The 23,203-nt window shown below is 38.2% G+C and overlaps 1 protein-coding gene across 3 annotated transcripts in view; it reads right to left on the bottom strand.

Moving 5' to 3' along the window:
- Window positions 1-246: 246 nt before the first annotated feature.
- The window catches only part of PPA2 (inorganic pyrophosphatase 2), a 34,579-nt gene continuing 11,622 nt past the window's right edge, over window positions 247-23,203 (bottom strand). For 2 of the 3 annotated variants that reach the window (XM_066317850.1, XM_066317851.1), the window contains 9 exons: window positions 22,866-22,919; window positions 20,351-20,470; window positions 17,901-17,987; window positions 16,500-16,626; window positions 8,836-8,963; window positions 6,991-7,076; window positions 5,923-5,992; window positions 1,447-1,486; window positions 247-427 (listed from right to left, as the gene is read on the bottom strand). In XM_066317850.1, coding sequence (XP_066173947.1) covers window positions 399-427; window positions 1,447-1,486; window positions 5,923-5,992; window positions 6,991-7,076; window positions 8,836-8,963; window positions 16,500-16,626; window positions 17,901-17,987; window positions 20,351-20,470; window positions 22,866-22,919 — 741 coding nt within the window. In that variant the 3' untranslated portion in view covers window positions 247-398. The remainder of the gene's footprint in view (window positions 428-1,446; window positions 1,487-5,922; window positions 5,993-6,990; window positions 7,077-8,835; window positions 8,964-16,499; window positions 16,627-17,900; window positions 17,988-20,350; window positions 20,471-22,865; window positions 22,920-23,203) is intronic. The other variant, XM_066317852.1, reaches the window with a different exon arrangement.

Below are 23,203 nucleotides of genomic sequence, written 5' to 3'. Positions count from 1 at the left end.
ACTGTTGACTTCAAAGATTAAAGTCTGGGTGGCCAGAAAAGCCCTGAGACAGAAATTAACACCCAATGGCTCAATGACTCCAAAACCTGGAGAACAGGGTTGAAGACAACTTCTCATTTCATTTGGTACAATTTATGAGTGGGTAAGAGCAGTTCTGCACTTCTGAGATTCAGGAACAAACAAGCAAGCAAGCCCCTCCTCTTCCCTCTACTCCACCCTACACAGACATAGAAAAGGAAACATTCATTTTATAATGGCAGTGTTTATTTACATTAGAGAAGGTTTACACTAGTTGAAAAGTTGTTTCAACATGAATCCAACAATCAGTGCTTTTGCCGTCTTCAAAGAAAGGGATGATTATTAAGACTTAATGATGCACCTTCAGAAGACCTTGATGATCACTTGGGAAAAAAGTACCAGGAATCAACTAAAACAAACAAACAAACCAAAAGTGACATTAGTTCTATACAACTAGTCATACTCAAACACTTGAAAAAAACAAGATTATGCCCTTTCTGCTACCTTCCCTCCCATAAAACACTGCTCTGTTGCTCTAATCCTCACCCTGTGAAAAGCATGGCCTCTAAATATCTGTTCATTTTAACAGGTTAGCTGTACCAATCTGGCAACAAGTTACAGCACTGTTGTGACCATCCCTGGAAAACATCACAAATCAGGCAGATTATGTTCAGATGTCTGCCAGAGATCTGAGATCTAATACTAAGGTAAATAAATGCTATTTATTGGCATGCCATATAAAAGTAAATGGAATGCTACTTGCTTTCCCATGACATGGGCTACACAGATGTTGCTTCTCAAACAATTTGACACTTGGCTCATGACTAAGTTTAACTTAGTATTTCTGTAACTCCCTCCATCTCAAAAGCACATATGCCTTCTCTATAGTTCCTGCTAGTAGAAAAATCTTTTTTAAAGCAGTTAAAACTGGAAATGTAGGATGCATTCTTATTTCTTAAAGAAAAGCACATGTTCTGTTAACATGAAAAATAGTGAAAGGATAAAATTTTGTCTTTAGAACTTACACTTGAACAGTAGATATGGTTATGTCAATTTTAGGAAAAGGAGCTGTTTATTTGATTACAGTTAGCTACTGTAAAGAATGACAAAAACTAAGGCAAAGCAACTTATCTCTTTTAAAAAGGATAAATGTCATGTATTTGCCTTGCATGATCAGTAAGAGAAAAATTTTCTGATCTTTTTATATGGACTACACACTTTCACTCAAAAGTAATCTTCTCCCACAAAGCATCCATGAATTTCTGATCATGTTGTATTTAACAGGAGACAGGCAGTACCATATGCCAGGATATAACTATTATAATTTTCATATACACAAAACTGCCTTTTTGCAACAAAACAGTTTTCATGTCAATTTTTAAACCCAGCAATTAAGAGAAGTCATATAACATCTGAGAAAAAAGGTACCTTCTGGGGGAATAGAATCTCCATTCATTAATGCTGGTGCCTAAAAAAGAGAAAAAAAAAAGATAGGAAAAAAACCCCAAACCAACAGCTCAGTTTTTACTTAAGGTTTGACAGACAGTACCCAAATACAAAGGCATTTTAAAGCTCAAGTCAAGAGATATTAACAAAACCAGAATTTTCTGTTGCTCCCACAAGACAACATTCTACCTTGCAGATTTCTCACCTCCACTGTACAAATACCTTTGTTGCTCATAAATGACAAAACAAGAACATGAACAATGAGTGACAGATTAACACCTTACCTAATGCAAAGGGGATTTTTGATGACTGTATCATCTTTGAGAATAACAGGATTTGTTGTTCATGTTTCACTGTCAGGTATGCATGTGAATACACACAGACACATACAATTTACATTAAATACATGCAAACAGTTTAAAATAAAGGTGTGATGGCAGTCTTGTACAATTTCATTTTGACAGAATAATTCCCTTCTGTGGAAAGTGACTATTTGTTTTAAAATTCAGGTCTGGTATTTCAAAGCTGGATATGCCACTATCCAATCACAGGAGTGCACAGCCTGTCCTGTCCTGTAACTTAAAGCACAAAATCATCACACTTTAAACACATCTGGAGTCACCCTGCCTCATGATGAGGATGTAACAATCTTCCACTGCCCTTCCTTAGCACAGCAGCACTCAGCCTTCCTGCATCTGAGCAGGCACAGGGCTCTAAACACTGAAAAGCAGAACAGAGCCCATGAGGAGAGAAGGAAGAAGCAGGATTCTTATTCCACTTTACCCAAGACAGGGGTGGGGTTATGTGACTGGTCTGAAAGGAGGTACCAGTATGACAAACAACCCAGGTCATACCACCAGAATATCCCCTCTCTTTCCAGCAAAACCCAAGCTTTATCTCATAGGACAGGGAGAACCAGAGGTCAACATTTATAAGCAGGTGCCTGCCACTTCTGGGATAACTGCTCAAAAAGCTTGAGATAAGGACTCAGTACTTTCCCACCATGACCAGATCAAAATCTCAAACCACTGAACCAGGAATCTCTTCACTATACAACATTTTCATCTGGAACACCATTTAAAAAAACAAATAAATTAATTAATTAATAAAAAACAAACCCCAGAGTAACAACCTCACCAACCTTTTGTTTCACAACTAGCCACTATACAGAAAATTCTACTTTTACTAAACCCCAAATGGAAATGTCCTCACAGAAAGTGCATAGGGAGAAAGGCAGTCAACAAACTTTCCTGCTTAGATCTGAATTATTCAAAACGCATCAATATATATACAGATTCAAATTTCATTGTAGACTTCTTTAATTATCAGGAAAATTCAAATATTTTCCCTGTAAAACACTGTTTTGCATTTTATCAAGAGACATCATTTAGCAAAGCTTTCCTAGTTCACTTTCCAGTATTATAAGGAAATACTTATGTGATAAGTCTGAGAAACACTGCTCTACTAACTATATATAGATCATCTTGGAGATTTTCCAACTTGCAAAGTCCTCAGCAGCTTCTTCACAGACCAAGCAATTCTTAGGATTTATATTAACCAAAGGCTTGGCGGTCCTGGTCAGTTTTACAGATGGCAACACTTAAAAGCCTGGAATAAACAGTGTATCTTAGCACTAACACATTCCTCTACAAATCTCTATTCCTCCTGGGTTTAGGGTGCAACATCCACTGCTGACACTGGAGCTGAGACAGATGAAACAACTTTCAGAGGCTAGAGAACACTAGAAATTTTCACTATGTGGGGTTAAAATTCATCTCGATTTGTAGTTGCAGGGGTCTGGCGTAATTTTGGCTGGTTCAAATGTTCAATATATGCTCTTATATGCACAGATTATCTTTTATCTCTTTAGAATTGACTGGTCACAGCAATTCACCTGCTGTGGAATCATTCTTAGTTTGCCCCCAATAAAGATGACAGTACACATGCCAACCATCTAGAAACTCATTCAGTGGAGTGGAAATTCCCCAACCCAGACAAGCCATTCTAGTTCCTCATCTGTAAAGTAACAAAAGGTCAAATAATTCTGAAAACAACTGGACTACACCCAATTAAAATCTATAGGAAATTTTGATAAATGCACACTTGGTAAGCATAAGGATTTGAATGTTTTCCATTTGGTTGTTATAGTTCTCTTGCTCACCATGAATACTGTTCCATAGCAATAGTGAGTGTTGCCTTTTGGAGTCTTCTTTGGGTTTTTTTTTTCTGTTTTGTTCAAGGGTTTTTTTGAGAACTCAGTATATCTGATTTAAGGCAATAATCACTCACTCACAAATGCTGCAACTGAAATCTGATGCTCGAAAAAGAATTGTAGGGAACCAGTTCTCACTGCAGAAATAGCTCAGAAATTTTGCAGTAGCTGAAATATGTCTCTCAGTGTACCTGCATACAAGATCTCTGCTTCAGCTTTCATTATTTTGTTTTTACCCAGGAACTAATAGATGGGTATAAATTAGAAGAAAATGTATCTGCTTTTAGTTTAAATTAAAACAAACAAACCAAACAAAACCCCCTGCAAACACAGGCAGCTTTCATTTGCAATCACCACAGCCATTAAAATTCTGCAGCCAACACTCACGTGCTTTCACTTCGGCATGAAAGAGATGAATGTCTGACAACCAAAGCATGCAGTGCAGGGTACTAGACAAAAAGATACCTGCTTAAAATGTGCAAGTCAATCTCCTTGCTTATATTTAGAGTTCAACTGTCCACAATTCCTATTCCAAGGCCGTTTTGCTTTTTTTTAGTTTTTGCAGATTGGCAACTGCGTGCAGCATGAACAGTATTTATAATAGAGTATTGCATATTTTCCCTGTCTGGAAAGCACTATGAGGCAGCACCCTACAAAGATATAATTAAAATACTTAGACTGAACTGAAACAGAATGATGGGAAAGAGTATGTGGGAACATACTTCACAAAAACACTATCACTTAAAAGAATGTGAGGCACAAAAAAAAAGACAGGAAGTGATACCTTTTGATAAGAGGGGAGACTTTCAAATAAAGAAGGTATTAAAGTTTGATACAAGGTATCTATTTTATGAACTGATTGTACTAACTTCCTCCTGTCCTGAAAACCAGGGGAAAAAAAAAAAAAAAAAAAAGAAACAAAATAAGACACACTTGTGATTTAATAATTATTTACCCTGCATGCCTCAAAGTACAAAATGCATAAAATGCAAAAGGAAATATTTCTTTGCATATTTGTCACCATTCAAATGCATTTGAACTTGAAGTTTTAGTTGCATTTAAAGACTTATAAAGTTATTGTAAAGTTGAAAGGAGGTAAATACTTACTTATGGCTGTGACTGACATGTCTAAAAACATATCTGAATTCCAAAATGAGTTTTTCTTTCATTTAAAATTTACTGTCCCATTAATCAACATTCCCAAATGCAACACAGAGATACTTTAAAAGTAAGTACTGAAAACAAGGTATCTGAATAGGAAAAAGTTTGGTTTGACACATCATTATGACTTAAACCAACATTTCTTTGCAACTGAGAATCTTACTGTGACAAAACAGCATCCAGGACAACACATTCTTACTAGAAATGCTGCTGGAATGTAAAGTGCACAGACAGTGGACGGAGTGTGTTCTTGACACCTCTACTGCATAATTACTGTGACTGTTGAGGCGAAACACTGGGTGCCCTGGCAGCCATGCACACATGCAAAATACCTCATGTGGACATGAGCACAGGCTCAACCACAGCCCATGTTAGAAAAGAAAAAGTAATACTTGGGGAAACATTTCTCCATGTAATTCCTGGTAACCTTGCTTAATTTCTGGCATCCAAACTAGCATATTTTAAAATGGAAAAAATTCTCCTCCACTAACATTTGCACATGAAAGCATCAAACCTGCAGGACATTTTTCTTGCCTGAACAGGAAACCTGCATGTTTTAATTTTATGTTAATTTTCAGAATATGACACATATTCTTTAAGAAACATTCAAATAAGCATCTCCCCTCTTAAAGCATTGCATTTAATTATGCAAGTAGACAAACAAAGGATCTCTTTAGTGATTAGGGACTACAGTCAGCTAGTCAATGAGTTCTAACACTGGGTGGTAACTCATGGCAACAGGGGAGACAGAGAAGACAGCAGGCTAGATACAAATAGCAGTCCATCTTGCTATTCAGGATCAGAAGAAACAGCACTGCAGAAGCAGAAAAACAAAACAAAAAAACTCCCAACAGAACAGTAATGAACCTTTGAGAAAGCACAATTGGACCACTGCAATGAAAGGTTTATATCACAGCACTTACATTTCCCCCGTAATCCTTCTCCTCCTCCTTTTACTTAAATTTTTGCTTAAGGAAGGACTATTTCAATTTAGCTGCTTTATTTCAGTTTTGGAGTTCTGAACAATCTTTTACAATTAATCGCTGAAAGAAAAAATGGGGTGGAAAAAAAGTAAATATCCTTACTGACTGCACAATCGATCGGGCATCTTCCTCACTGCAACAAAATGGACTGCCACTCACCAGAAGATTTGTGCTGAAAAATAAAATTAAAAACGTGCTTTATCCATGGAAAAGAGCTATGCACAATTAAGTACTTATGGAAAAAAACCACTGTCACATACAGAGCTCAGAAATGTGTATCTGCAAGAAATAAGGAAGCCAAAACCACAAAATAATGCTGGAAGGAACAGGTGTGTGGAGGGGTGTTCTTTGTTTGAGTTTGGGATGTCTAGGCTGTGTATTCTGTATTAATGCAAGCAGTGTTCACACACAGTGCTTCTGGCTGCTAGCTTGGGTACAGTGCAGAGGACCACAGTCAAGCAGCTAAATCCCTCCAAGAAGTCAGTAGAATTAAATTGATACTTCCTGAGGGAGCTAAGGAACACCTAGATGGCTAGCAGAGATGATGTCAGTATACCCCATCTCTTGTGCCTCGCAGGATGGCCAGAGTCTGTGGCAGATTATGGAAGTAACTGCAGGGTACTTCAGCAGCCTACCTGCAGTATCTAAGAAATAGGAAAAACAGGCCACATAAAGCAGCAGATATCTGTAGTATTTCCAGACAAACTCTGGGACGACATCCTTGGCAGAAATGTTCCCCTGTGAATCCGTATCCTTTCACACTGAAAATTAGTTTGATCATGACTTTTAAAGTTCCTACAGAATAAACTGCATGAACTTTAATTCCCCAATACAACAGAATGAACAGTGACAAAAGGACCAAGATTCTCCCAAAACAATTCTGAACAAACACTCTGGGGCCATTTCTCAAAAGCTGAAGTAATGAATGTCACATCTATATATTCAATATATTTCTGGAACCACTTACCACTTACTCACTTGTAAATCATCATCATTATACAAGGTGCAATTAGTCAATCATGCTTTATTATCAATTAAATATCAAACCCATGAATATTCCTGTCATCTCAAATTTTAAAAAAATCTAAGCAGTTCATGGACAGCTGCAACTTGTTGAATAGCACCAGTATAGCACCATACAAAGAGCAAGAGATGTGACTGGATACATACCACTTTACAGTACCTCCATCAACTTTTTTATGAAGCAAAGCTTTCCAGTGTTCATGGGTAGATTTAATAATTTCAACAGCAAAGTCCTAGTTTACAACAAGGAAAGTTTTGTAAATTAAAATGTTATTAAACAGAAAAACCCCACAGAACTAGTTTATCAAAATGTACTATTTCATGTGTTATTTTAAGGCACTGCCTTTGAGGCCTCATTCAATTTCTGGAGAATGTAACACCCTTTTTATGTAAAGAAACACACTTCACTATTTGTCAAATATAGTGCCAACACATTCAAGACTTTCCCTCAGTCTGCAGCCACAAAACATGAATGCTACATGAAAGAATTGAAATCAGCACTAGATGCTAAGGAGATTCCTACTGCTGTAGAAAATTGTACCAGATTCTCAATGGGATCAAGTGTGTGAGCTATGATTCCACCCTTACAGATGCAGGCCAGAGTTTGGGTTTCCCCTCTAGAGGCATAATTTGCATTTACTTCATTAATGCCCAATCATATACTTAAGCATTTGCAAGAACAGAACATGCCAGCTGCTTAACAGTTTCTGGTTGTTTGAAACAAAAACAATATTGGGGGTGGGGCTAGGATGAAAAAGCTTCCAAAAATTAAAGTAAAATAAGCCCTGGTGTCCAGATGATGACTGCTACACTTGCAAAAAACTGCCAACTGAACATTCACATTTGTTAACAAGGAGTGACTTGGAAAAGTGCCACTGGAACACTGTGAACTTCACCAGAGCTGCTGGAGCACAGCCACGGCCACCTCACCACATCCTGGGTCCCTAGAAATGTTTGAGAATTTTTCAAGTGCTCCAAACGAGCTATCACAGGGCATTTCGTGCCTCCAGGCTGAACTCCAATGGCCTGACAGGGATACACTGTTCTACTGTCACTCTGCAGTGCAGGAAAACCTCTAAGTGCAGTTCCTGGGAGAACAGGGGAGAGATCAGGTTATCAAGCCTTACAACTCCAAAACTGATGGATTTAAAAGGCAGTTTTAGTGCAGAGGGGAGTCAAGGCATTTCTTTAACCAGACAAAACATGTAAAGTTGCCTGTGCTGGTTAGAAGGCATTATATAACTTTGATAGCACCCTGCAAGGCTGAACTGGCTGACACATGGACATCATTCATGAGAAACCTGCGATTCTTTGCCAAGAATAATTTACACAGAGCATGCAATACAAAAGCTGCAAAGCAATTTTACTCAAATCACATCCAATTTCTCTGGAAAAATCCAGGTGTTTCCTTCAATAAGGTCTATTCCCTGGTCTGATCTCCTTTCAAACACCAGCCATTTTTACTGTAAGTAGTTAAAAAAGCTATTAATTTCTTTTCATTAAAAAAAAATAAAATTCTTCAAGCCAAATGCTTCGAATGTTTTATAGAGATTTACCAGAAAAACATATGCCTTGAGCAAATACCAAATATGAAAAAATCTCTAATCTATTGTCTTAAACTGCATACCCCTAAAAAAAGTCAGAAAAATTTACCAACAGGACTAAAAAACACCTGAAAAGACAATCTGTTCATGAATGAACAGATGAAAATGCTTTGAAAAACACCAAAAAGCCACACAGACGCATGTGTAAATCTCATCAGGATTAGGACTAAATTTTTTTTCAGACTTTCATTAATGACCTATGCATTTTCCCTGAACAAAATGAAAGGCAGCAAACATTATTTAATCCTAGCCTAATAAATTGTATGCAAAAGTCACTCCCATCAAAATCCTTTTTGTTTAGCCTCCTCCTTTACAATTCCAAAAATTCTAGGATGTGTTACAGAGTCCATGAAAGGACAATGCATTTTTAATTTTGCATTATCTTCACCTTGTTTTTAAATTCTCCATTAAATGCAAAGTGATTTTCTGGTTTACCATCGGGGACTTTATATAATTGGAACCAATCAACTGTAGCCTCAAGATAACCTGGTTTGTGCTTCCTGACATCATCGATATCTGTAAGTTAAGAAGATAAAAAAAAAAAAAAAGAAAAAAAAAAGAAAAGAAAATTTAAAAAAGGATTGATCATTTTCACTCACAGGTTTCAGAACATTAATCATTAATTTTTTTAGTTTTCCTAGAGAATCTGTAGCAATTAGATTTCACTGAATACTTCGAAAGTCATTGGTAAACTTTATTACATTAGCTGCCCATAGTTGCTACCTTATGATTTCACAACCACACTAAGCAAGTAAACCAGTAATCTCCTGCCCTTCATTAATTAAGACCCAAAGGTATTATGACTAAAAGGACCATATTTGTGACAGGAGAAGAAAATTCCATATTTATCTCAGTAGGTAGCTCTTGCAATACTTAGATTATTAACTGAGGCAATTTTTTCCTCCAGCAACTGCAGGGGCTATGAGCATTTTGTGATAATGACAGAACAGTTATAAAAACAATTTCAACACATGGATTTTTAAACCAGCATCTCTAAACAAAAAAGAGGCTTGATTTGTCAACATTATATTAAAAGGCACTCTTTTGCTCACATTAGTTTCAAATTCATCCCCTCCAAGACATGACAGAAATGTGTCAGGAGCTCTAAACACTAACTCAATGATAACCTTGTGATATCTGCATATTCACAGTGATAAACAATTCTACCTCTACAAAACTGATGGACAAAGATGTGACAGGACACAAAGAGGAATGTATTCCATTTGTGGGACACCCTCATGAGACTGAGATGAACACTGCCATGGTGTGTACAGAGAGATGAAACATCACAGTAAATCTGCTTGAAGACTACACTGCCATATCAACAGTTCTTGATCTTACAGCCCTTACCTGCTGTGCATATCAAACCTTAATGGGCTGTCCTTTGAGACTGCCACCACTTCTGTCACTTGCAATGGTGTGGTCCTATCAACCCCTTAACAAATTAACTCCCTGGCATCATGTTTACATGGGAAAGCTTTCAACACCTTTCTAATTATTTTGATGTAATAAAGGATCTTGCCCATCCCAGAAGCCAAATATTCTCAAACTGGTGTAATCTTCTATTTGCTTTCCACAGTCACTTCTGATGGAAATGGAAGCTGACTTTTTACTGCTGTAGTCTACCAACTATTTCATAACCTCACTCTGCTCAGGCCACCTTCCATGGTGTTACTCTCCTCTAGTGTTTTGCAAGTCACTCATGCCTTCCCTTCCTTATTCCTTCTTGCTCTCTCTCAATACTGCCTTGTTACTTCATTATCTTCTCCCATAGATAAGCCTCAACTGATGACATCTGGTGGCAGTGATTTCCACTAAGATACTCTTCTGTCTATCCAGTTCTATAAAATCAGAGTTGCTTAGTCCATGGAAATTATACCTAGCCATGTGCTTTCCATCTTTAAGTGCTAAATGTCTTTTAAAATTTCACGATGAACCTGAACAAAGACATTGAAGTATTTCTGAAGAGAACAATAAGAGAAGATAAAAGGTCTTGCACTACAGATCATCCAATTCTCAGTAGACCACCAAGAGAGATGACGTGTAGACTGAACTGGGAGGCCAGACCTATGTGCAAAGACATTCTGAGGGTTAACAGGCATGTCATAGATGCCACTCCCAAATTCCACTGCATTACTACTACCCCAAGAATAAAACATAAAACCTTGAAGAATCCCATGTAAAATTTTGCTTTGCACACACTTAACAGGGCTACGTGTTTATGGGCTCAGAGTAAAACACATTTTGAACTTGGCTGCTGGCCATCTGTCTGTAGGAGATCAGGGAATTTCACTGGCACAATCCCAGAAAAAAGCAAGGGTACATAAGGCTGCGCAAGAGGCAGGTCTTCTAGCTGAAATACATGTTGAAGAGCACAAGAAGCTTTTCACTAGGGTGGGTGGGCAAGACCAACCAAGAAGGAATGATTTAAAAAAGGGTGGGATCTTGGCTGGAGGCAGAATGCTTCATTTGGGCACTAATAAAACTGCAGCTCAACTTCAAATCAGTTTCAGGACTCCAATGTATCATCCTGTCCTCTCCAGGCAAGAGAACATCCCTCCTCCAACTTGAGCCTTGTCATCTCCTCCTCTTGTGAGGTTTGAATTCACAGTATCTAACACTTGTTGAAGAGACAGTACCTCCTCAAGTCTGCAAAGCATACCAGGCTGCAGCAGCAATTTCCTCGGCTCCCAGAAGTGGACAAACTCCAGACCTCCCTCTCCAGACACTACTTAAATTCAAGCATACTTTCTCACACTGCTGCTCCTTTTTTCTGGTTCCTGTTCCAGCAAATGTCTCTCCAACTCTGGTTCTCCACTCCCCCTACTTGGTTATTTGCCTCCTACTTTCCTAAAAACTGTTCATCAAAAGTGCTTTACAGTCCACTAACTGGCACTTAGTACTTGTCTCCATCTGTTGCCCCTTATTTATAGGTTTTATTTATGCTTATTTGATGGACTCAAATATAAGGATAGGCATTGGGATAGACTTTGATTTTCTCCTTTTGTTAGAGATTCTATCCTCATGGATAGAATTATCTCCCTGAATTTTGCACTCTCTCTACTGGAAAATACCTTGCCTAAGGAAAATGACTAAACACAATCATACTACAGCATTATATGGATGCTGTATATTCTGGTTTTGAGGACTTAAGAAGGGTTCCTTGCAAATTATTCTCCTTCATCGCTATAGTTCACTTCACTATTCTTTACTGTAAAGGAGAGCTACTGAACATCAAATGAAATTTGAAAGCTTAATTTAAAGAAAAATACTCCAGAACATCTGTATTATAATGGAAGTTGGTGGCAAGCAGAAGAAAAAAGTGCAACAATGCAACAAAACAAACCCCAGAAAAGAATCAACACTGTTGCTGTGGAGTCAGCATGTAATACAAAATACAGGGAAAACAGCAGCTTTTGCATCGCTCACTCAACAGCCACCTCCTTCAGTTCATTAAAAGTCACCATAGAAAAACTTGAAAGCCAGTTTGTCTTCCACTGAAATCTAAACAGGCTCTTTGGGATATCGGGGGGAAAGGAGAAAAATCACGCTCAAAATCCAGAAAAGTAAGCAAAGAAAGGTAAAAAAAAAAAAAAATCACAATAAGCAGTACAATAATATACTACACTAATATCTATAGAAGATAGCTTCAAATCATTATGATTTTTAAAAAAGGAAACAACTTAGATGTCTTTTCTGCAGTAAACACTGCTAAAACACCCTTTTTTGACCTTGAGTGCTTATCTTTCCTTAGAGCTATGTGCTCACAACTGATCTTAAAAGGGACAAGTTTGGGAACAACAAGCATGTACAAGGCCCAAAGCAGCTTCTTCTCTGCCAGCAAGCCCTGCTGAAAGTGGCAGAGCAGGTCAGGCTCCCACAGGTACATTACCAGCATGTCCCCACAGGGCTCTAAGTGGGAATTTTGCTATACTGCCTGCATACAGCCACAGGTCTCGTTTTTCTGGGCACCAAAGTTAAGGGCCAAGGGTTAAAAAGAGACAGCAGATAACATCAACGGCTGCAGGTCAGTGTCCATAAAGAAAATCCCTAGAGGCTGGCACCAGAGAACTGCTGCTAGCTCTCTGTCAAGGCAGTGAGCCAACATGAATGCAGATCCCAATTCTAGCTGGCTTTACAGAAGAGAGCAACAAAAGTATTTGTACAAAACTACCATTTTTAGTACAACAGATGCTGCTTCTTGCAAGCAAAGCTAAAACAACATGTTTGCAGCAAGCTTTCTAAACAAGGTCTGTGGGAAGAGAGGACATATGTTTTTAATAACATCTTATAAACATTTACAGGAAGCAGCAGCTAAATTCCATATAAAGGCATTTGGTGTATTTTGTGCAGGGGGTAGGAAGGGAGCCTTGGTACAGCTAATTAATTTCTTTATACTGAGTGCTTACACAAATCCACAACAAAAATCTTCTGGGCCTCTGCTGCTTCTCTGTGAATAAATACACTCACATGCAAAGATCTGTAAAAATATATGATACAAAACACAATATGCCTTAATTTTGCCATTTAGGGTTTGACCACTAAATCCTATCTTGAGATGTATATTGTAAAAGCAGCGTCGCAACACAGCAGTTAACTACACCAGTGCCAGCAAATGGCAGCACAATCAAGCCAGCAGACATCACCAACTGCTGTTGAATAGATCCTGGAATCCTTCCAGTGAACAATGGCAGCAAAAATGGCTGCTAAAATTCCAGGCCAGTAAATCACCTCCAAAATGCCATCCAGCATACATGATTAGTACAATTTGCTGAAGGAGGGCAAGAGGACCTTCTGAAAGTCAGACTTCATAAGCTGCTTCAAACACTATTCGTGCATCCACTGCCAGTGATTTTTAAAACCTCTTGTCCATTATGAAGATGCCACATACATTTAGACCAAATCACAGCACAAAAGTATCACTCATCCTTTCTGACCCCAAACTAGTAAAGCACATCAGATATACAAATAAACTCTAATATATTAAATTCAATCCAAACTATGAGATAAGCAGACAAGCAACCTTTCTACTCCAAGAGTTTAGTTCTCCTCCTGCCTATTTAAAAAAAAAAAAAAAAAGGCAAGAAACAAAAAGCAACAACAACAAAATAAAGAAAGCAATCAGGCCAGCACTAAACACCAAGATTTAGTGTTTCAGTCTGCAAGGAACTTTTAGGTCCTTTCTCTCAGTTGTTTGGTCTGAAGTTGCTCCACTGGTCCACTAATGGCCATCTGCCTAGCAACTGCCTGAGCAGAAACACAACGGCCACAATGACAGATCTTATTGAAATAAATAAATCTGAAGATGTCTAGTTCAAGTATAAAAGAAACTGTCTCACACAGATGTCTGCATCTGACATACAGCTTGTATTTGGTTAGAGACTGTTCCCATGCTCACCAGAATTAAGGGCTATTATTTCAGATTACCTTACAAAGTCAGTCCAAAAAGACACTGCTATTCCTACTGATGACACAGTTCCCACTTAAACGGGTGCTAAGCATGGCCTGTCATTTCTGGGTACTGTCACTGTAAACAAGAGTTTCGCACTGCTCTGTGTGAAAGAGAGAGTTCTAGGCAGGGTTTCCAATTTAAACCAGTATTTATCAATAAATGCCTGGACACAGTCCAGTGGAGTGCCATGAATAAACAATGAGAAGCACTCAGAAGATGTGACTTCTGAGTTCTGTGAAGTCTCAGAAAAATCAATTGCACTTATGAGAATGATCACAGTCCCGGAAGGAGAATATGCCAGGTACCTGGGGTGTGCTTAAAGAGGCAAGAGGAGTTAACACATGGTGAAAGCTCAGGATAGGGTTTGTAAGTAATCACTACTCTGGTGTCCTGGAATTATCTTTTCCAAATGTTCACTGGGGGCTCTGCACACACTGAGCTGAAAGCAAATGTGATGATTCTCGGTGCAGTTGGAAATGTTTAACAAATGATACAGAAGTGACTGGACAGGATTAGAAGGCAACACTTAGCCTCATCTTCCCCAGGAGGCCACCTCCGTAACACAGCAGCACATCAATTACAGAGGGAGAGACTGGTTTTATCCGTAGCTGCCATCCCTTTATGCTGAAATAATTAACAACTTTGGAAAGGGGGAAAAACAAGTATAAAAGGACATATTGTACTGCCTGCTCTGACAGATTTGTTTGTTTTCAGACTGAAGAATGATTGCTGTTAAACACTGCAAGCCAGTCACGTTCTCTGAAAGCAGATGAGGGCTTTTTTGCCTCCTCTTTTCTTTCTTTTGTAAATCTTGGGCTGCAACTCCAATCCCAAAATGAAATCATATTAAACTAGATAAATATTTCTACACTTCTCTGAATCTCAGGACAGTTCTCTTCTTGAAGTTTTGCATATATTTCCTGATAAGAAAGGATGCAAACAGGAATCAACTACAGGCAATGGTTTGTCCATACCTCCCATTTCTTTTTTTTCTTTTTTAAGACTAAAGCTCTTACTCCTCCCCTCCCAAATAAACCAAAGCTGTTACAGAGCTGATATAAATCAGTCATTACCTGGGGGAAAAAACCCCAAACCAACCAAAAAACTAGAGACAGAGCTTTCAAATACAAGACACTTAACCCCAACTAATAAATAATATTGGAATAAACTGCCACACTTTTGCCGCTGGTTTAGCAAACTCCTGAATTCTCTCACCCACTTTTCTGGCCACATTCTTTCAGAAATTGCTACAGAGAAAAGGTAAAGTCTTTAAGCAGAACATTGTCTAGAAATTCAGTGCTATTAACTTTTCTTTTAACTACTGACACTCATATTGCATTTTAGAGTGGTTTAAATTCATACTGACATTAACAGCAAACTATTACTTACTCTTTCCTTAAGCTGAACTTCTTAATCTCTAACTGTCAAAGTAGTTTAAGAGTCATAAACACTATGCAGTAATTCATCTGCCCAATGATTTTAATCAGCATCAACCCAAGAGTTTCCTTTTCCTCATCTCCTCTTCTCCCCTTCTTTCCCCACAAGTCAAGTATTCTCCATGTGAAAGTAACCTGCAAGAAAACTGAGAATGAAGGGCTAGTCCAGTGACATTCAGAAACCATGAAAAAAACTCAATGACTGAGAAACACACTTCCTTAAAAAGCTACTGGGTTGCTCTGTTCCTACAGAAATGCCACTCTGCATCTTGCTACTCCCTTACCAGCAAAGAGATGGGTCTCACTGTACATACCTGACGGTATTTGTGGTTTTTGGTCTTCTAACAATCACTTTTAGACAAACTTTCCCACTTAATTCTTATGATTCCCAGTAATATTCCATTTGAGGAAGACAAACTCCATTTATCCAGAGAAACACTGCACTTTACTTGTGCTGTGAAAACTTAATTTCATGCAGTTTTACCACATCTGCAATCAGCATTACACCTTGTGTGCTATTCACATGGACAGATTTCAGTATTCAAGTTTCATTTGGATACCAGAAGGACGACCACAGGGAGGACATGTCTAAGCAGAATATCTCCCCCTTCACAGCTAGTCATCATCAAGGCTTATTAGGGTGAGCTGCATCAGCAGTTTACTTCGCAAATTTTCAAGCTAAAAGGTGAAACCTAATAATTTGTACTAAACAAACTCTGGAAGCAATCCTCTTAAAAGTGGCAAGACATTGAAAATGTACAGTCTTTTCAGAATGCAACACACCACCTGCAAATATAAAAGGAACAAACAGTTTCAAAAAGGAAAACAGCAGTGTGCTACATAATATAAGTGGGTAAATATGCACTATTACACAGGAGATAAGACTGTAACTATTGGAGATCACTTTGTAAGGCAGTTGTGTTTCAGAAGTCGTAAGACTTTCTACATGACATGTCCTCTTGAAAATCCAAGCAAACCATTTTAAGTTTAGTGTGAAAGTGCATATGCCCTCCTTGAAGAAGCACCTGTCCTAAACAACAGCAAAAAGCCAAGTCTTGCCTTTCCACTATCTGCCTCTTTTTATCCTGAGTGGCCTAAACTCAGGTACCATTCTGCTGTGAAAGTTTCTAACATAACTGCCTCGAGAAAGACAAAGATACTTGCCATGGATTTTCTGAGCTTCTGGGTCATCTGCACTGATGGCAATTATCTTCCAGTCTGTCTGTCCATCATCAACAAGAGCTAAAACACCCAAGACCTTCACCTGAACAATCTCACCAGAAGAACGAATCTGAAACATAACATAAAGCCACAAAGATTTGGAAAACAACATATAGAATTTCTCTTTTACCTTAAAAAAAGAAGTTTCACATTTTTGACAAGCAGGCAGTAACAATTGCAAGATAGTTCTGCAAACCCAGTACACATCTCTTTAGTATTTCCAGCCCTCCTCTCACCATTACTATTCTTCAATTCTCCAGTCAGCATTTATTTAAGTAGATAAGTAGCTAAAATTTTTTCCTTCCCTTTTATCCTAGTTCCCCCACACTTTTCTTGGTCTTCCCTCCAAACTGTAAGTCAGAAGTGTCTCATACTCTTTTTTTAACTTCTTCCAGTTCCTTGACTCTCGACTTTCTGAACTCAGGGTCCTAATTTCTGTCTTGCTATTCCTTCCTCTGGACTCCAGTACCAAGACAACAGTTTTGCATCTTCTTTGGAACCCTCTCCCTACCAGCTTACATTCCTCTTTCACTATTTCTGGATCCCTTTTAATTAATCTTTAATTAATCCCTTTAAATTAATCTTTAGGTTTCTAACCCCAAATAAAGCCACTTTCACTGAGGTCACCAATTAAATTTCCCCTTACCTAAATATCCTAAGAGATCCCTCTTTCAAATTCAGCTATTTCATAACAGCATTTTTGATACACAGTATTGCTCCATTCTTTGCCGCCTCTAGATATGTAGAATTTTCTTTCAGAGAGCTAAATCTTTACTTTGTACCAACTAATGGTGTTTGCTGCACCGCTTTTTCATCACTCTGTGATTCATAATTCTGCAACACTGCAGCAGGTTCCTGTCTTCTCTAGAAAAGAGGATCTACTTCTGTTTGCACCCATGAGTAAACCCAAAGCTACTGCCTTTGTGAGTCTGACTTTGTAACTTTAATGTGTACGAGGCTGTCCTATTTCCTCATCTTTCAGCAACCTATTCCTAGCTGCAATACTGCTAACAGGGGAAAAAAAAATCTTTCCCTTGCCCAAAAATCTTAACCCTCACCTCCTTCAACCAAACTTACTGTCCACCCACAGAACTTCAGGATGTTGTTCTTTGATTTTCCCTTTTAACCAGTACAAAGACTTTACCAAATCTTACTTCTCCCCTCCTTTTTAAAAATCCACCATTTCCTTACCTATTCTCTCCTTAGATCCTCTATTGACACTTTTGTCAGTCAGTAACATTAACACATCTTTTCTTGTTTTCCATCTGACCTTCTCTTTCAAAAGTTCCTACCAAATTATTAAGTTAACCTTGATAAATTAAGTTAATCCTGATAAATACAAACCTTTGAACCTATTTCACAAACGTCGATGGGATCATTATCCCCACAACATCCTGTAATGTTATCCATATGGTTTGGATCTTCCCAGGTCTGCCAGGAGAAAGAGAACTATCAGTTACCAGCTGAACTGCAATTAAAACTCATCTTACCACTAAATTACCAAGATTAGCAAAAGCAACAACAAAAACATCAGCTTTCTGAGAACAGGTTTGCTCAATGGGAGAAGAAAAAAAAACAGCAAGTGGACTGAAACTGAGTAACTCACACTCAGGACAAGTAACATGAGGATTACTGAAGACATACTTTTCCTGTGTCAGTGACTCAACAAGTACACTTTACCCAACTGCAGTGCTTAAGGCATCAGAGGACCCTAAATATGGATTTTTCTAGTTATTAGTGATAGCAGAATCAAGCTAGGATATCTTACAATTACATTTTTGTTATACTTGTTAAATACCATATTAACATAAGTTGTTTTCTGAAACATCTAAGCTTTGAGCTAACCACTTTCCTATGCATAGATTTGTCAGCACCCAAAAGGCTTTTTGAAGATTTTAGATCTGGGTATGAAGTATTTCTGAGTATTTTGAGACATGTGCATTCCGAAGGACAGCTAAGAGTCTAAGACCAAGGAGGCAAATTTAAACCCATGCTATGAACACTGCACAAGCAAGGAGCCCTAGCCAAGTTGGTATAACTTAATTACTGCACAAGTACTTTTTTTTTACTTTTACTGGCAAGTAATGACTAAACCATTCTACAGTTGAGAAGCTTTTCTGTTAAGAATTGTGAGTCCAATTAAGTATTGTTGAAAAGATTATAAAATCTTTCTTTTCCAAGGAGCTATACTCCTGCTGTCCATAATCATAATTCCACCTCAAACTTGTTCTTGAGAATTTGACTGATACTGAAAGGCAAAATGATGAAAAAATACGCTTAGGTGTTCAGGTAGTAGAACCATTATCAAAAAACTGCTGAAGTGGAATCAAAAGAGAATTTAAACTTATTATTTATTTTTCCAGTACACCTTACAGAATCAACTAGGTTGGAAAAGACCTTAGATATCATCAAGTTCAACCTATGACCTAACACCACGTCATCAACTATACCATAGCAATGAGTGCCACATTCAGTCTTTTTTCAGAGGACACTGTCTCCAGGGACAGTGACTCCACCACCTCCCCAGGCAGCTCATTCCAACACTCAATCAGGCTTTCTGCAAAAATTTTTTTCTAATGTCCAGCCTAAAGTTCTCCTGGCACTGCTTAAGACTGTGTCCTCTCATCCTTCCGAAGTGCTTTTTATTTAGGGCTGCATTTTACCAGTACTCCTCTTCTGCCCAGTCACACCTCTTCACCTCAGTTAGAAGGAAGGAATAGTATTGTTCTCTGGGCAGCACAGCAACTTCTGCTGTGATAACAAATAGTCTGATAAGTAAACAATAAAGATGGCAATTATATCCAGCCCTCCCCAGATCACCAAGTAACAGGGCATGCCAAACATTTCTCCTGAGCAAAGTATTTTAAGTCCAAAATAATGCACTTTGTGGAGGAAAATAGTCACATTTTCAAATAATTATGGCTTTACACTAAAGGAACACACGAATTTCAAAACATTAAATAGAATTGCTGGTTTCCAACTATGACTACTTGGAAACTTTGTCAACTGACACTGCTGACTGGACAAGAACTTCACTGCTGTATTTAAGCACCTGCCTAGTATCTCCTCTCCAGGGATCAAACATGTAAGCACATTTTCAAGACTCAACTTTCATTGCTTATACAGTTAAGTGCAAAGAAAATAAACTACTCTTTTCAAGCTCCATCACGTTCCTCAGTACTAACTGAAGTCTAATGTGTTATTCACAGAAATTAAAAAAAAATGAAAACTTTTCATTTTGCACAAAATTTCAGCCATTAGTTGAGCTTTTTCAAGGCTCAAATTTTGTGTGCGTCTTGACCAGTGAATTCTCACAGTTCAGAGGAAAGTTAAGGAAGGCAGTTAATGTTTAATCTAAAAAAGAACAGCCCTTTTTGTTAAAGATATTAAGAAATCCCAATTAAAATTTAAGCTGCAGTATATGAAAATCCTAAATGAGTTTCAAATAAATGCCATGTTTAAGCAGAAAAGGTCTACTTGACAAAGTATTCTTGAATGGCATACCATGACAGTTTAATTCTGTCACTACAGTACAGAGACACAGACTAAAGACTTGAGACTTCTTGATCATTTAACTCCTTCCTGAAAACACAGCTCATAGTTACTCCCACACCCAAGTTCTGGTCAAAATTTATGGACACAATAAAGTTCAACATTAAAAAAAACGTAATTTAGAAATGTATCAAAGAGAATCACCCCTGTTGCAGCTGATTTGCATTCAGGCAGTATTCAAGATTTACAAGGCAATTTACACGGAAGACAGAAAACTTTCACCATTATAACAAAAATGTTACCTGTGGGAGGGCACCATAATTCCATATATAACCCTTGTGAGGAAAGATATTTGCCACATATCGAAGCTTGCCTTTCTTTGTATCATGTTTAATGGGATTCAACAGCTCCTCAGTGGCAATCTAAGCAGACCATGAAAAAGGGCAGGGGGGTGGGGAGAGGGAGAGAGAGAAGGAGAATGTTAAAATGGAAAGCAATTCATTCCATATACCCAACCAGTGAGAAAGATCCATCTGGTAGCACATGCTTGTTGTTTGAGGATTATTAAAAGTACAATAGCCTCACTCTGAATCTCAAGGGTCATATTCAAAAAGCAGCTTATTAAGGTATTAAATAATGCTGTAAAGTATGCAAGAAAAAAATGAATCTAGATGAGAAAGTAATAAATTTCTAAGACGACTGTCATGGGCAAACATAAAAAGGAACAGAACTTAAGTCAGAAGCTCTTGCACTTTATACTACAAGTTCAACAGACATGCAAATGGTGGCACAACATCTTCCCAACAACAGGGGCTTTGACAGCCCCAGAGGAAATATTTCATGTTCTTGCCCTCTGCTCCTTGCTCTCCAACTGCAAACACCCCTTCTTTCCATCACCTCTCAGCATACAAATGCTTCTTCACAAGCACAAGTTCCTCACAGTCACTAAATGCCAACTTAATGCAGATTTGGAACAAGTTAAGCTACCATTTGAAATGGGCATTCTTATTCCTAAAGAAGCACTGACAGAGGAGCTGAACTACAGCTGAACAGTAACATCCTCCCCCAAAGCCCATACACAAACCACACACATATATTCACTGCCTGAGTTACCCACCACAGCTAATTCACACTGTAACCACTCTTTAACACTCAACGCCACAGTCCAACCCATGTTAGCTTGGCTCTTGCTTACAAACACTCATCTGAGTTGCAAAACATTTGTTACAGGCTCAAGTGATTACACTCAAGTGGTGCATAGCCTCCTTGCATAAGTACACAGCCCTCAGACCATGTTCATTTTATATCCCTGTCCTTTACCTGCAGCACCATCACCAAAGCCATTCCCAAAGAAATTCCACCTTTTTGAACCACACTAACCTGTCTATAGTATGTGCTCATTCCAAAAGCAAACCTTCCCCAAGAGCCAAGATGAAGGTCCACACGTTTCTGGCTTCACACTGGACTCTACCTGTTTCTGCTCATAACTTAACAGTAAAGAGCTCAAATATCTCACCTAGGACACTGACAGAAGTGAAGCTCAGCAGTGCTTTTTGTTCATGGAAACTGGGACAAAGAGGAGTAACTGAAATCAGCAAGGGAAGAACAGAAATATAACGAGGTGATGAGCAGAAGATCTGTTGCAGGAAATGTAACAGTGGTTTATACTCATCCTAATCCAAGGCTTAATGTCCTGCAGTCTCCATTGCATGTGAGGAGAGATCAGCAGACAAGATCCAGTAATAGCAGATTTTAGCAGCTTACCATGGTCTGGACTGCAGGACTGCCAGGATGACTGATGCAGCAAATTTCAAGGATATTAAAAGTTAAGTGCTAGGGAACTACACCTAGTCTCCTCCATCAAACCCAGAAAGTGTAAAATCAGTGATTTCTAAACCTAACAGGACAACCTTTTCCACCCTTGATATAATGTGCTGAAAGAAGTAGAGGGAGTGTGCATCCTGAGCTTAAGGCAGAGTTCAAGCAGCATTGTCAAAGGGATCCTCTGCAAAAGAGAACTCAGCTGCCACAATAAATTATGAGGAGCTTAAAATAAAGGGTAGATATCTGAGGTAATCCTGCTTGAAGAGTAACAGCTGTGATGGCAAACAGTTCTATCATCAGTGTAAGGAGAAAAAATTCTCAAGTAACAGGTTAAGGAGGTTCTTTAGTATTATTTTCAATAATTAAAAGAGTTAACAGCTCAACCACAAACTTCCTTAAAAGTGTCTGGGAAGCATCCCTAAAGTTAATACAAAGGTTCAGGAAGACAGGACAAATCCTGGTGAGATCTGTTGTTTCATAAACACTACAGATGATTTTACTACTTGTAAAACATCTCCTGCAGGAGTTCATACTTTTAATCTGTGAAATCTCCAAATATTTTTGTTGGTCACAAGGAAATACTCTTTTAGTTGCACTCCATTTGTTGGGATTTGGCCTACACATTATACAGTGGAAATGATGAATTAAATCATCTGAGTGGAATGCTCCATAAGCAAGCAAGAGCTAGTCTAAATGCTGGGAAAACATCCTAAAAGTCAGTAATCTGCTGCAGATATGCTGCACTCTGCAGTTAGAGAGTTGTCAAGAAGCAGATCCCATCTGCTTTTCCTGTTTCCACCGAGAAAACAATTAGAAGCTCAACACTTTTTTTAATTGCAAGGAAAGCGCATGCACCACTTCAATTTTTTAACAGAGAACATCTTAATGTGCAAAGAGCAATCCAAGCTGTGATTAAACTCTACCTACTGGAAGACACTGCATTGTCATAACTTCCACAAATACCTATGTAATCAAGGTATTTTTCTTAATTACCTCCATTTTTGCGTTAGTCCAACGAGGCACTTCTACAACCATATTAAACAGGACCTAAAACAAAAAAGCAGTGACAAAACTGAAAATAATTTCCACTTGGCAAATTAGCATTTTACAGTAACACAAATTCTCTCCTGTGCATTCAGCAGCAACATACATAATTTCTGTGTTACAGATGCTTTTATTTGTACAGTTCCTTTAGTTCAACTGCCATGGTTCATCCTCACCCCTTTAATTCTTAATAATTCTTAAATATGTTGTCCATATTTAAGAATATGGACAACAACAAGTAATGGAAATACACCTGTTGTTTTTTGTTCCCATGTCAGTATTACCCT

This window comes from Sylvia atricapilla, chromosome 4 (genome assembly GCF_009819655.1).
Source record: "Sylvia atricapilla isolate bSylAtr1 chromosome 4, bSylAtr1.pri, whole genome shotgun sequence".
Classification (NCBI taxonomy): domain Eukaryota; kingdom Metazoa; phylum Chordata; class Aves; order Passeriformes; family Sylviidae; genus Sylvia; species Sylvia atricapilla.
This window is presented reverse-complemented; position numbering and strand designations above follow the sequence as displayed.